This window comes from Chlamydomonas reinhardtii, chromosome 6 (genome assembly GCF_000002595.2).
Source record: "Chlamydomonas reinhardtii strain CC-503 cw92 mt+ chromosome 6, whole genome shotgun sequence".
Classification (NCBI taxonomy): Eukaryota; Viridiplantae; Chlorophyta; class Chlorophyceae; order Chlamydomonadales; family Chlamydomonadaceae; genus Chlamydomonas; species Chlamydomonas reinhardtii.
The window spans coordinates 4277618-4289302 of record NC_057009.1 but is presented as its reverse complement, the minus strand read 5'-3'; the positions used below and the strand labels follow the sequence as shown (position 1 = coordinate 4289302).

General features: G+C 67.7%; 2 protein-coding genes across 2 annotated transcripts; one reads left to right on the top strand and one right to left on the bottom strand.

The window, feature by feature from the left end:
• The first annotated feature begins 47 nt into the window (after window positions 1-47).
• Window positions 48-6441, top strand: CHLRE_06g278253v5 (uncharacterized protein). Its single transcript, XM_043063173.1, has 4 exons — window positions 48-325; window positions 587-1325; window positions 1739-1795; window positions 2017-6441. The coding sequence occupies exons 1-4, from the start codon at window positions 309-311 to the stop codon at window positions 5413-5415; spliced, it is 4212 nt and encodes a 1403-aa protein (XP_042923876.1). The 5' UTR covers window positions 48-308; the 3' UTR covers window positions 5416-6441.
• A 25-nt stretch (window positions 6442-6466) lies between these two features.
• On the bottom strand, window positions 6467-11597 carry CHLRE_06g278252v5 (uncharacterized protein). Its single transcript, XM_043063172.1, has 5 exons — window positions 11334-11597; window positions 9137-11095; window positions 8810-8949; window positions 8240-8617; window positions 6467-8037 (listed from the first exon to the last, which is right to left on the bottom strand). The coding sequence occupies exons 2-5, from the start codon at window positions 11060-11062 to the stop codon at window positions 7026-7028; spliced, it is 3456 nt and encodes a 1151-aa protein (XP_042923875.1). The 5' UTR covers window positions 11063-11095; window positions 11334-11597; the 3' UTR covers window positions 6467-7025.
• Between the last annotated feature and the right edge of the window lie 88 nt (window positions 11598-11685).

Sequence of the window (11685 nt, the reverse complement as noted above, 5' to 3'; positions counted from 1 at the left end):
GTCCGGCCCATTCGACTTCGCCACTTGACCTTGGCTCACAGACTCGGCTCACATTGCTACCTATCCCAGTTGACCTAGCCACAATGCATGGCACTTCTGAAATGGGGCCCTAAAATGGTGACATTCTGAAGCTAAACTAGCGAGAAGCCTCCTCTAATACAAAGATGAAGCGATTTAGACCGCTGAGCTCTTCCTTTGCGTCATTTTATAGCATTTCGCGTCTATTCGCCACCGCATAGAACATTGGTGCCGACAGCATCGCTGGACCCACGCGCTGGACCGCCTTTGGCACAGCGACCAACGGAATAATGGACTTACTGCGCAGGTATACAACGCATGGATGCATGAATTGGCCAAAACAGGGCGCGGCCGCGGCTCTCGGGTTTTGGGGACTTGGAGGGCCCGCACTGTGAGCCCGCCCTAGCCGAGCTCCGCAGCCCAGAGGGCCCCACACATCGCATCCACGAGCGAGCCTCGTTCTCTCTGTACTGTGGACTCGGAATTCACACTTTGCTCAGAGGGCTGTACTGTCAAGAACTGACGCGAGGTCTCTCCTGCTCCCTCCCTGGCTGCACGCAAACGGCAGGGCTGCGCACCTGGTAGCAGGTGGCGGGTCCAACAGTGGCGGCAGCGGCAGCCACGTGCCTCCGCCGCCTGCCAGCTCCGGCCAGCAGCAGCATCCTCCGCACGAACACAACCGGCACATCCCGGATGAGCACGTGCACTGGCAGCTGGCAGAAGCCGGAGGCCTGGGGCTAGCAGCGGGCGATGATGAGGACGGACAGCAGCAACCTGGGATGGCGCAGCCGCTTGTGTTCCCGGACCCCACCGCAGAGCCCTTCCCGCCGCCCGGGCCCGCCCCAACCGAGCCCGCCGGCGGCTGGCGGCGGCGCAGCAGCGGCGCGAACAGCGGCCACAGCGCCCACAGCGCCCACAGTCCAGAGCACGGCCACGACGGCGCGGCTCACGGCTCGCACCACCTCAACCACAACCACCCGTACAACCACAACCACCAGCACAACCACCATTGCCATCACCGCCACCACCAGCTCCACCTGCACCAGCGGCAGCAGCCCCACAGCAGCAACGCCCATCAACACGTCGCGGCTCCCAGCCTCAGCCACAGCCAGAGTGCCTACGCCTCGCGCCGCGCGTCCACGGAGGACGGGGCCGGGGCGGCGGCGGCGGGGGAGTGGAGCGGCGTGGCGTCTGACGTGGAGGTGTGCGACCTGCTGCGGCGGGACGTGACGCTGCGCAACACGTCCATGCTGGCGGCGGGCTTCAGCGACACCTCACACGCGGCGCACGTGCGGTCGCTGCTGCAGGTAGGGGGCCGGGCTGGCGGGTGGGCTGGCGGGTGGGTGGGCTGGCGGGTGGGTGGGTGGGTTGCAAATGCCAGGCCAAACTGAACCAAACTAGCGGAGCACAGGCAGCGGCGACAGATGCAAGCGATAATGGGGATGGGTGGGTGCGGTGGGCGGGCGCGGGTGGGCGGGGCGGTGGGTGGGTGGCGGGGCCGTGGTGTTGGGAAGTCGAGTCCTGGGCTGGTGCTGGCGGGAGTACGCTGAGGTCAGGTGGATGAGCGGGTGTCCGGGAGGAGCACACCTTTCCGTGCGTGCAGTGGACGGGGCATGGGGTGCGGCGGGCAGGCCACCATGTCACAGAGGTGGTCATGTGTTTGAAGCCGCTTTCAACTGCTGTGGCCGCCCCCTTGCCCGCCTGCCTGCTGCCTCTGCAGCAAGAGGAGTCCAAGCGCCAGTCGCGGCTGGACGCCCTCAAACACCTGGAGGCCGAGGTGAGCGCGTCTGCAGAGGTTCGGGGTAAACTGCTAAGCGTGTTGCCTACATTACTCGTGCCGCACACAGCTTTTCTCCCAACACACATGGGCACGCACGCACGCACGCACGCACGCACACACACACACACACACACACACACACACACACACACACACACACACACACACACACACACACACACACACACACGCTCGCTATCTGCCCCCTCGCCACGCAGGCATCCCGCAAACACCTGGCGTCCAAGTGGACGCAAGTGGAGGCGTGGGAGCGGCGCGAGAACGCCGCCACCGCCATCCAGCGCGGCTACCGCGCCTGGCTGCGCCGCACTGGCCGCTACCCGCTCAAATCGTCGCGGCAACCCGAGCCCTCGCGCCCCGACACCCGCGCCTCCAGCCGAGCCGGCGCCGCCAGCAGCCGCCTGCTCCGCACGGTGCGGCAGCCAGCGCCGCCCTCGTCTTCGTCCGTGTCGTTCTCCGGCGGCTCCTTCTCAGCCGGCGCCGGCAGGGAGGGCTCGGCGGCGGCGCTGCAGGGCGCGGGCTCGGGCAGCATCAAGGGGACGCAGCAGCGCAGCGCGGTGCCGCCGCTGGCGCTGGCGCAGTCGCAGCCGCCGGCGTCGCAGCGGCTGTCGCAGCTGGCCACGGCCACCAGCGCCAGGACGAAGCCAACGACGCAGCGGACCACCGCGCGGGCGGCCGTCATCGCGGCTGCGGGCGCCGCCGCCGAGGCCATGCCGGCGGCGCTGGCGGGTGCAGTGGGCCTGCGCGCACCCGCGGACAGCAGCAGTGGTGGGGAGGAGGCGCCTGCTGCTGGCCTGGGGCCGGGCACGGCTCGGACGGCGCTGCTGCTGCGGCCGCTGCATGACCAGTCGGGGGCAGCCAGCCGCCACGCCCGGGGCGCCCCCGGTCAGCTCACTAGCAGGTCGCCGGACCCGCTGTCGCCCGACGCCGCCCGGGGTGCGGACGGCGCCGTGTTCGCGGTGTCGGCCGCTGTGATGTCGCCGCGTGTGCACCAGACGCCGCGCAGGGAGCAGCTGGGCGTGGCGGCGGGCGTGGCCGAGGGGCCGGTGCCGGCAGCACGCAGCGACCTCGCGCCGGGCCCTGTGTTGGGCGGGCGGCAGGTGGATGTGGGCAGCGGAGCAGCAGGAGGAGCAGGAGCAGGCTTGGCAGCTGCAACAACACCGGCACCGTCAGTAGCGCCCGGGTCGGTGTATGCCTCCAGCCTTTACGCCCCGACCAGCAGCCTCCCATCGGGGTCAGTCGCGCAAGCACCGCTGGCGCGGCCGCCGCCCGCCCTGGCTCTTGACCAGCTTAGGGCAGCGGATGACAGAGCCGCGGCCGCCGCCGCCGGCAGCACTGCCCTGAGCTCCTCGCCCCATGCGCAGCTGCGCACGCCGCAGGGCCAGGTTCGCCGCGGCACCAGCTGGCAGCAGGAGGAGGCTGCAGCGCAGTCGCCGTCCGGGCCACGGCCGCCGGGCGTGCCGCCTCTGCAGCTGTCGCAGTCTCCCGCCGCGACCACCTCCGGCTCCAGCATGTTGCCGCCCATCAAGCAGACCTCTGCGGGGGCAGGGGCGGGCGGGGGTGCGGGTGCCATGAGCAACCTGGCTTCGGCTCTGGAGGCAGCCATTGGCGCCGGCTGCGCCACCCCCACCTACCAGGCCTCCTCGCCCTCTTACAGCGGCCGCACCAGCTTCAACGGCCCGCCGGGTAGCGGCCTGGGCGCATTGGTCTTCAGTGGCGGCGGTGGCGGCGGCGGCGGCGGCGGCGGCAGCTTCAGCGGCGCAGCCGGCACCGGCGGAAACAGCAGCCTGCTAGGCCGGCCGACGTCACTGCAGGGCACTGGGCAGGGTTACCACGAGGCCGCCAGCGCCCCGGGCTGCGAAGGCGAGCTGCCCCCCAGCCTCTCGCTGCGCATCGGCGGCGACGGCCCGGCCCAGGGCTCGGGTTACCCCGCGCACCACCCCGCGCCGCAGAACGCCCGGCGTGGCGCCCCCTCCCTGCCCGCCAACACCATGCTGGTGGGGTCCTCCCTGACCGCCAAGCCGCCGCCACTCGCAATCGCCCTCGGCAACGCCAGCAACGCCTCCGCCGCCTCCTCACCTAGCGGCGCCGCCGCCACGCCTGGCACGCCCGGCGGCGGCGGCTCTGGCAGCCGCCGCTCGCTCGACCGCATGTCCGCCCACAGCTGGGCCGCTGCGCAGCAGCAGCTCCAACAGCAAATCTCCCTGCAGCAGCAGCAGTACCAGCAGTCGCAGCAGTACCAGCAGTCGCCGCAGGGCTCGCCCTCCGGCTCCGGCCTCTTCCCCGCCGCCCCACGCTCTGGCGGCAGCTTCCTGGCCCCCACGCCCGCGCCGCGCAGTGGCCTGGGGCCGCCGCCGCCGCACACCGGCGGCCGCGGCTCACTGGACTTCCCACGCGACGGCGGCGGCGTGGGCTCCGCCCCCGCGGGCTTCATCGTCGGCAACAGCCGCGGCCACGGCCACTCGCTCAGCGGCCAGGTGGGCCTGGGACCCGCAGCGACGACCGGCAGCGGCATGGCAGTTGGGATGGCAGTTGGGATGGCGTGCCCGGACCCCGACGCACCGCCGCCCACGTGTCCGCTGCCCGGCCGGGTGGGCCACCACCGCACGGGCTCGGGCGCGGGGGTGCTGCCACCTGGTGTGGGTTGGCAGGCTGGCGGTGGGGCGGGGGCAGGGGCGGGTGATGACTCGGAGGGGGGTGGCGCCAGCCTGGTAGACCTGGACGTGGGCGGCGTCCCTTGGAGCTTGGCATCCGCTGCGGGGGGTCCGGCCGGCAGCTTCGGCGGTGGTGCTGACGGTGGCTCGCTTTCGATGGGCGGCAGCGGCGGCGGCGCTGGTGGGCGGGGGCCGTCACTGGTGGCGCTGTCTGCCGGCAGTTGGTCCTCCACTCGCCAGCAGCCGCACTCGGTAGCGGGCGGCGGCGGTGGCGGCGGAGGTGGCGGCGCGCTGGCACGCGGCGCGCTGGTGAGCACGCTGGCCCGAGGTGCTGGCGGCGGCGGCGGCGGCGGTGGCATGAGCGTGGCTCAGCTGGAGGCGTTGCGTATTTCCGGGGCGCGAACCAGTATGGACGTCTACCCCGCCAGCTCGGTGGCGCAGCTTGGGGGCATTGGTGGCGTCGGGCTGGGCTTTGGGGCGGCTGGCGCGGCGGGGCAGTCGCCGGGGCGGGGCGGGCCGCATGGGTTGGTGGGGCCGCCGGCGCCCAGCCGGGAGTCGCTGGCGTTCTTTGAGCAGGGCGAGCGGCCGTCGCCGCTGGTGGCGGCGGCAGGCGGTGGCGGTGGCGGCGCTGCGCGCATCGGCGGCCGGGGCAGTCTGGAGCTGGGGCTGGGGCTGGGCGGTGCGGCGGTGCCGCCTGCAGCCAGAGGCCGGTGCACGTCGTCTCTGGACCTGGTGCCGGGCGACCGCACTGTGACGTGGCGGCTGGGGCTGGGGCTGCGAGACAGCTCCATGGGCTCAGGGCAGCCGCCGGAGGGAGGCGGCGGGGCAGGAGGTGGGGCCGGGGGCGGGGGCGGGGGGCTGCTGCCGGCGGTGGATGGGCACGGACACGGTCATGCGCACGGCCACGCCGCTCACGGACACGGGCAGGCGCGCGCGGCGTGGTGAGGTGTGACGAGGCGTGGAAGAGGCCGGGCTGTGTGCACGGGGGCAACACACGTGCGTGTACGTCAAGAAGAACTGAAGGCGTGAAGGCGTGTACGGTAGTATGGTCGTCAACGGCGGTACCAAGGGGTGTGCTGTGGGCGTGGAAGCGATGCTTTTGTTTGTGATGCCTCCTGTGTGTATCGATGTGCGTGTGCCGCCTGGGTGTTTCTGGTGCGGTGCCGCGGTGCCGCTGCGATGCGGTATCGATGCCGCGGGGGTGGAGATAGTACGTCAGCGTGTGAGCCTGTAGTAGACCCATTGCGTTGCGTTGCCGAACACGGCAGATAGAATCGTGAGCAACGCATCTGCAAGTTCGTAGCAATGACTACCGGGCCCACTGTACTGCTCGCCTTGTCATGCTGGCACATGCTAGACCAACTTACATCTAACGACAAAGGTTATCATAAGCTCAACATCTGACCTTGCCCCTGGGCAAGTAGGCGCGCTCCAGACCACGGCTTGCTTCTTTGCGCGCCGCACACGGTGTCTGTGGTGCTTAGCTGGCTGGCGGAGCACGATTCATGTATACCTGTTGGCGACTTGTGACTGTTTGCACGAATGGCAGTTGGGCAATTGTTGGCCGGCTGCTTTAGTGCGCGGAAGGTGGTGTTGCTGCAATTCTGCTGTGCGTCCTGTTGACTAAAGTGCCAAGTTGTGTGTCATGTGGAGCCAAATCGCGTGCTCCTGCACACCCTGCCACACCGGGACAATGAGACCCGTTGGTAGATGTCGTACCGTCGACACTACTCTGATGTAACGTCAGCTTGGTTGAAGCGGAGCTGGGCAGGGTGCGGGGCGATGTTGCTTGTGCTAGCTTCACTGGCCTCGGCTCTACAACGTCATGTTCGCTTGTGCGTGTTGCGTTCTTTCAAGCACATCAATATGTTGAGGCGTGCCGGTTGGCTTGCTGATAGTTCTCCCGCACGCGGGGTTCTTCAAGCACTGACTGTATCACGTACTGCACGATGTAGTGTTGCTAGAACTTCAAGAAGCCCAGAGCGCACGCAGCGACCAGCTTGTCCCGTTACAGGTTTGCAGGTGCGGCCGCAGCGCACTCACTTCAACCAAGACGCGGCAACAGGCCTTGCCAGTCCCGCGTGTGCCTCCAGACTGTTCAGTGCCAGTTTCGTGGAGTGCAGTGACACATTCGGTACCCTATTCTACAGGACGTATTCAATGACCGTCCGCATCCTATCAGATGCATGCTAGTATGAATGGATGACTAAGATGGCTAACGCCTGCCAAAATCAATGAGGCGGCCTAAGCGAGGCAATACGCAGCCCTGACAGCGCGCCGCTCCCTCCTGCTACACACCAACCATTCCACCTTGCATCACTTTGACTGAGCACCCACACATGTGAACTAAGCCGTTGCATCTACTCCTTCCTTAATAGCAATCCCATGCTAGGAACTAAGACCCCGAATCACAGTACCCGCACCAACGCGACGCCACCTCTGCGGCGGCACCATCTCCGCGAGCTTCTTCTTCGTGTCCCGGGTGCAACTCTTTCAAAAAGCATCCCGCTCCCCTTACCCCTACGCACACACATTCGGCTGTCTGCTACGCCTACTTAAGGCAGCAGCTGGATCCACTGGGCGGTCGAATACGCCTGCCCCGCCAGAAGGAACACCATGTAAAAGCCGGGCGGCGCGATGTTGATGTTGGGCGGCGACTCCACCGTGATGATGCCGTTGCCGTTGTCCGACACGATGCGCAGCCCCACCGCGCGCTGGTTGAAGTTTGTGGAGTGTGTGGTGCTGGATGGCGCCATGAGGACCACGCCATCGATGTCCACCATGGTTGTGATCGTGTCGTACAGGACCTGGAAACGCGTGCCGTACCCGGCGGTCGACGGCACCGACACCAGCGTGGGGCGCATGTCCCAGAACACCATGGGCGGGTAGAAGACCTCCACACGGTACTCGGGCAGCCCCCACGGCGACTTGGAGTAGGGCACGGACACGTTGAAGTAGTCGCAGCGGTCGCAGCCCGCCACCACAATCGTGCCGTCGGGCGTGAGCGCGGCCGTGGAGTGGTACATGCGCGCAATCTGGCTGCGCGCCATGCGCGTGAAGCGGGTGCCATTGGGCGCCTGGGGGTCGTACAGCACGGGCCAGAACTGTGGGAAGTTGGCCTTTGAGGAGCCGCCCGTGGCCGAGTCGCCCGCCACGCCGTTCATGGCGCCGTTCAGCACCACAACTTGGCCGTTGGGCAGCAGCACCGCGTCTCCCATGACGCGCCGAGCGTTCATCTTCTCCGCCTCCCAAGTTCCATACGTGTAGTTCTTCGCCACCGGGTCCCAGTTGACCTTGACGCGCATGGCGAGATCCACGGCCGGCGTGTTGGTCCAGCCGTAGCCAAACTGGCCGCCGAAGAAAACGAACTCGGGCGTGTAGCCGTTGGCGGGCGTGAGCGGCAGCATGACGCTGGTGCCGGAGAAGGGGTACTCCAGTCGCACGGTCTTCTGGATGGAGCCGTGGTTGGTCATGTTTGCGATCACGGTGCCTGTGTAGGGGTCCACGATGATGCCCACCATGTCACAGTACATGAGCATGTGGCCCGAGGGCAGGATGTAGTTGTTGCTGCGGGGAGAGGGAAGGGAGCGGGAAGGGAGCGGAAAGGGAGCGAGAGGGAGGGTGCGGTAAGTAGGGGCATGGTGGGGCGTACCACGTATGACACCACAAGAGGGCCTGCGGACCAAGGACGCAGGACTAACGCGGAGCTTAGCCAGACGAAGCCAGCCAGGCGCCCAAACGACAAGCGATGTCCGGCACCCCTACTCACGGGTAGAAAATGTCGCCGGCCTTGTTCACAAAGTTCTGCGGCAGCGTCCACTGCACGGGCGGCGCCGTGGGATTGTTCTGCGGGTCCCAGATCTCATTGATCGGGTTGTTTCTCGTGCCCGCACCCGGCGACTGAGTGCCGCCCGAAACGAAAATACGACCATCGGGCAGCAGGTTGGCGCTCGGATACCAGCGCGGGAACTTCATGGTGTTGGTGGTGATGAGCGTGCTGGCGGTGCGGTCGTAGATGCGCAGGGATTTGAGGCCGTCCAGGTAGCCGCTCTTGGCGATGTGGCCGCCAACCACCGCGATGTTGCCGTTGGCCATCTGGACAGCGCCGTTGCAGAACAGCGAGTCGGTGTTGAAGACGTTAGTGTACCTGTTGCGGGCAAGAGTAGTGCGGGGGCGGGGGGGAAGAGGAGTTGGGTTGGGGAAGAGGTGCTGAGGTCGGGAGGTCGGGAGTTCGGGAGGTCGGGAGGTCGGGAAGCAATGTGTTGCTGGTGCCCTTCACGGCCCGCCCTTGCACAATAGCAGGTCTCCAGTCGCCGCTCTGTGCCTCGCCCGCTCTCACTTGTTTGTGGCAATGTCGAAGAACCCGGCGATGAATGTCTTCTTGTCGGGATGCTTGCCACTGGGGCGCTCCATAAACAGGAAGCGAGTGGTACCGGGGATGTGTACAAGGTGCACGGCCACCGCGTAGGAGATACCCACCTGCTCGCAACGCACACGGGAGAAGCTAAGCAGAGGAAGAGAGAAGACAACAGGATAAGCCGGGCGCCGTTTGGAGCATGCAGCGGGCCGTGCATTTGCTATGTGAGCGGATCGCCGAGCAGTCCCATTAGTCATCATGCACACCCATGCCGTACACGTGTGCCGTACACATGTGCCGTACACGCACCTGCTGGTACATTCCGATCTGGTCGGGTGGCCCCTCCGCGTCGGGAGCCACCTTGAGCGGCGGGCTGGGCGGCAGCGGCGGGCTGGGCGGCGGCGGCGGGCTGGGGGGCGAGTACTTGCCGTTGAAGGGCGGCGGGCTGGGCGGCGCGTTGGGGGAGTCGGGGAAATCCGGGAGGTAGCCAACGAATTCCGGGGGCGGCGGGGGAGGAGGAGGCGGAGGGGGAGGCGCCTCGTTGTGTTTGGGAGGCGGCGGCCGGCGCACCGGCGGCGGCGGGCGCGGCGGCGGCGGGCTGTGTGCCGGCGGCTTGGGGGAGGGCGGTGGAGGGGGCGACGGCGACGGCGGGGACGGCGACGGCGGGGACGGGGACGGCGCGTTGACTCCGGGCACGGGTGCGCTTACGGTGGGAAGGATGAGTGAGGGTGGAGGCGGCTTGCCTTTGCCGGCCTTGGTGGGCTTGGCGGCCGGCGGCGGCGGCTTGCCTTTGCCGCCCTTGGCCTTGGGCGCCTTGGCCTTCAGGTCCGCCACCTCCACCTGAGGAGGAGGAGCCAGCTGGAAGTTGGTGGGCTTGGCGGCGGCGGCGCCGTCGCCAGCGGGGCTGGGCACGGAGGCGGGGCTGGGGCTGGGCGTGCGGCGGGCGTTGCCCAGGCCACGACGGATGGCGCCCTCGTGGTAGTGCTGCGAGCCGGCGGCGTGCGGCAGGCCCTCCTCCTCCGCGCCGGCGGCGGCGGCACTGCCGGCATCGTAGCCGGCGGAGAGCAGCGCGTCCGCCTCAGCCGCAGCGGCGGCGGCGAGGGCAGCGGCCGAGCGGCGTGCCTCCGCCAACTCCGCCTCCGCGATCTCCACCTCCGACTCCTCCATCCTCAGCGCCTCCTGCGCCTCGAACAGCTGCTGCCGCTCCTGCATTTGCGCGCCCCAGCGCGTAACGGCCGGGTCACCAAAGCCCGACACCAGCGCGTCGACGTCATCATCCTCAGCGGCGGCGGCGGCGGCGGCGGAGTTGGCAAGCAGGTTCTTGCGGTTGCTGCCCTCAGCATCGCTGCCGCTGCCGGTGTTGCCGCCGGTGTACGCCGCCAGGTCCTCAGCACTGATGGCATCGTTGCCCCAGTCCTCCTTCTGCGCTTCAAGCCAGAGCTGCTGCTGCTGCGCCGCAAAGGCCGCCTCGCGCTCGGCATCGAACTCATCCGTCAACAGCGACTCGGCGTCGGTGGGGTCGGCGGCGGAGGAAGGCACCTGCTTCTTCTGCTGCTTGGTCTGCTGCTGCTGCTGCTTGCCGGCGGCGCGCTGCAGCCTCCGCGGCTGCACGTGCATGCCGGATCCGGATCCCGAGGCTCCCGAAGAAGACAGCAGTCGCTCGCGGGTCTGCTGCTCTGCCACGTCGGCGTCTGCGGAGCGGTACGGCTGGCCGTAGGCGGGGTAGCCGCTGCCGCTGCCGCCCGCCTGCTGCTGCTGGGAGGAGGCCACGGAGGCGGTACGAGTGGGCAGCTGCTGCGCCTGCCTGACCTCCAGACTAATGTCCATGTCGATGTTTAGCGCCTCCGCCACACGGCGGCGCCGCAGCCTATCCACCTCCGCCACCTCGCGCAGCAGCTTGACGGCGGCGCCGCCGTGCCGCAGGTCATCGCCCTGCCCCGCCGCCAGCGCCGCCTCCGCCGCCGCCAGCAGCCAGGCAACGCCGGCGGGGTTATGCGCCAGCGCCGACAGCGCCGTGAGCGCTCTCCGGTGGAGGTCCTCCTCTTGGCGGAGCAGCTCGTTCTCTATAATGTCACGAACGGAATCGGCGGTGCTCGCGGCGGGCGCGGCCGGCGCCTCGCCGAACAGCCGGTCTAGAAGGGAGCCGTGCGCGAGCTGCAGGCTGCTCGCCATGGCCAGGAATGCTAGCGCCAGCAGCGGCAGGCTGCGGCGGGGGGTCGACCCTGCCGCGCGCATTTCTGCGGCGCCGAGGGCACGGAGTTGGAGAGTCTGCGGGCGGGTCGGGTGCAGGGCGTGCGAACGTCTTAGGCTTGACGGTATGGAGACTACAAAGCGTGCATAACGATGCACAACAGGTGGCAGATGCAGAATGTGCCAGCCTTCCAAGAAACGACGAGCTCTTGAGCGCCATGGCACTGTAGCCAAGACCGCCAAGCCCGCACCCACTAATTACTCGTCGACCACAGCTCGTATTGGAAGCCAGATGCTGCTTCGGGCGTGCACTTACCAGTAAGCCAGTTGCTTGGTTCACCGCATTGATGGCCAGAACGTGCACGCCGCTGTGTGTGGCCTATCAGTGAGCCCTAACTATACGACGCAATAAATAACCTTGATTCAGAGCAGCGGCGGGTGTCACGGTGGACAGAAGACAATTCGGCGCAACAGGTACCGAAAAGGCAAATCGATTTTTCGTCCCCTATGCTTAACCGGGGCTTTAGACTATACAGAAAGAATACTAACAAGCGGTGATATTGACCCACAGTCTGATATGGCGGTCGAAGGCGGGCCGTCCCAACTTAATGAAGGGCCTGTAGCGTGCTCGGGCCGGCGCCATCGAGCGGCAGTAATTACGAAATCGC

Bases quoted from the DNA above. Each gene is read 5' to 3' on its own strand.
- CHLRE_06g278253v5 (XM_043063173.1), top strand. The intron at 1,326-1,738 runs GTAGGGGGCCGG...CTGCCTCTGCAG, and splicing joins ACGTGCGGTCGCTGCTGCAG to CAAGAGGAGTCCAAGCGCCA. The intron at 1,796-2,016 runs GTGAGCGCGTCT...CTCGCCACGCAG, and splicing joins TCAAACACCTGGAGGCCGAG to GCATCCCGCAAACACCTGGC.
- CHLRE_06g278252v5 (XM_043063172.1), bottom strand. From the start codon at position 11,062: ATGCGCGCGGCAGGGTCGACCCCCCGCCGCAGCCTGCCGCTGCTGGCG. The intron at 8,618-8,809 runs GTGAGAGCGGGC...TGCCCGCAACAG, and splicing joins TTCGACATTGCCACAAACAA to GTACACTAACGTCTTCAACA. The intron at 8,038-8,239 runs GTGAGTAGGGGT...CTCTCCCCGCAG, and splicing joins GCCGGCGACATTTTCTACCC to CAACAACTACATCCTGCCCT.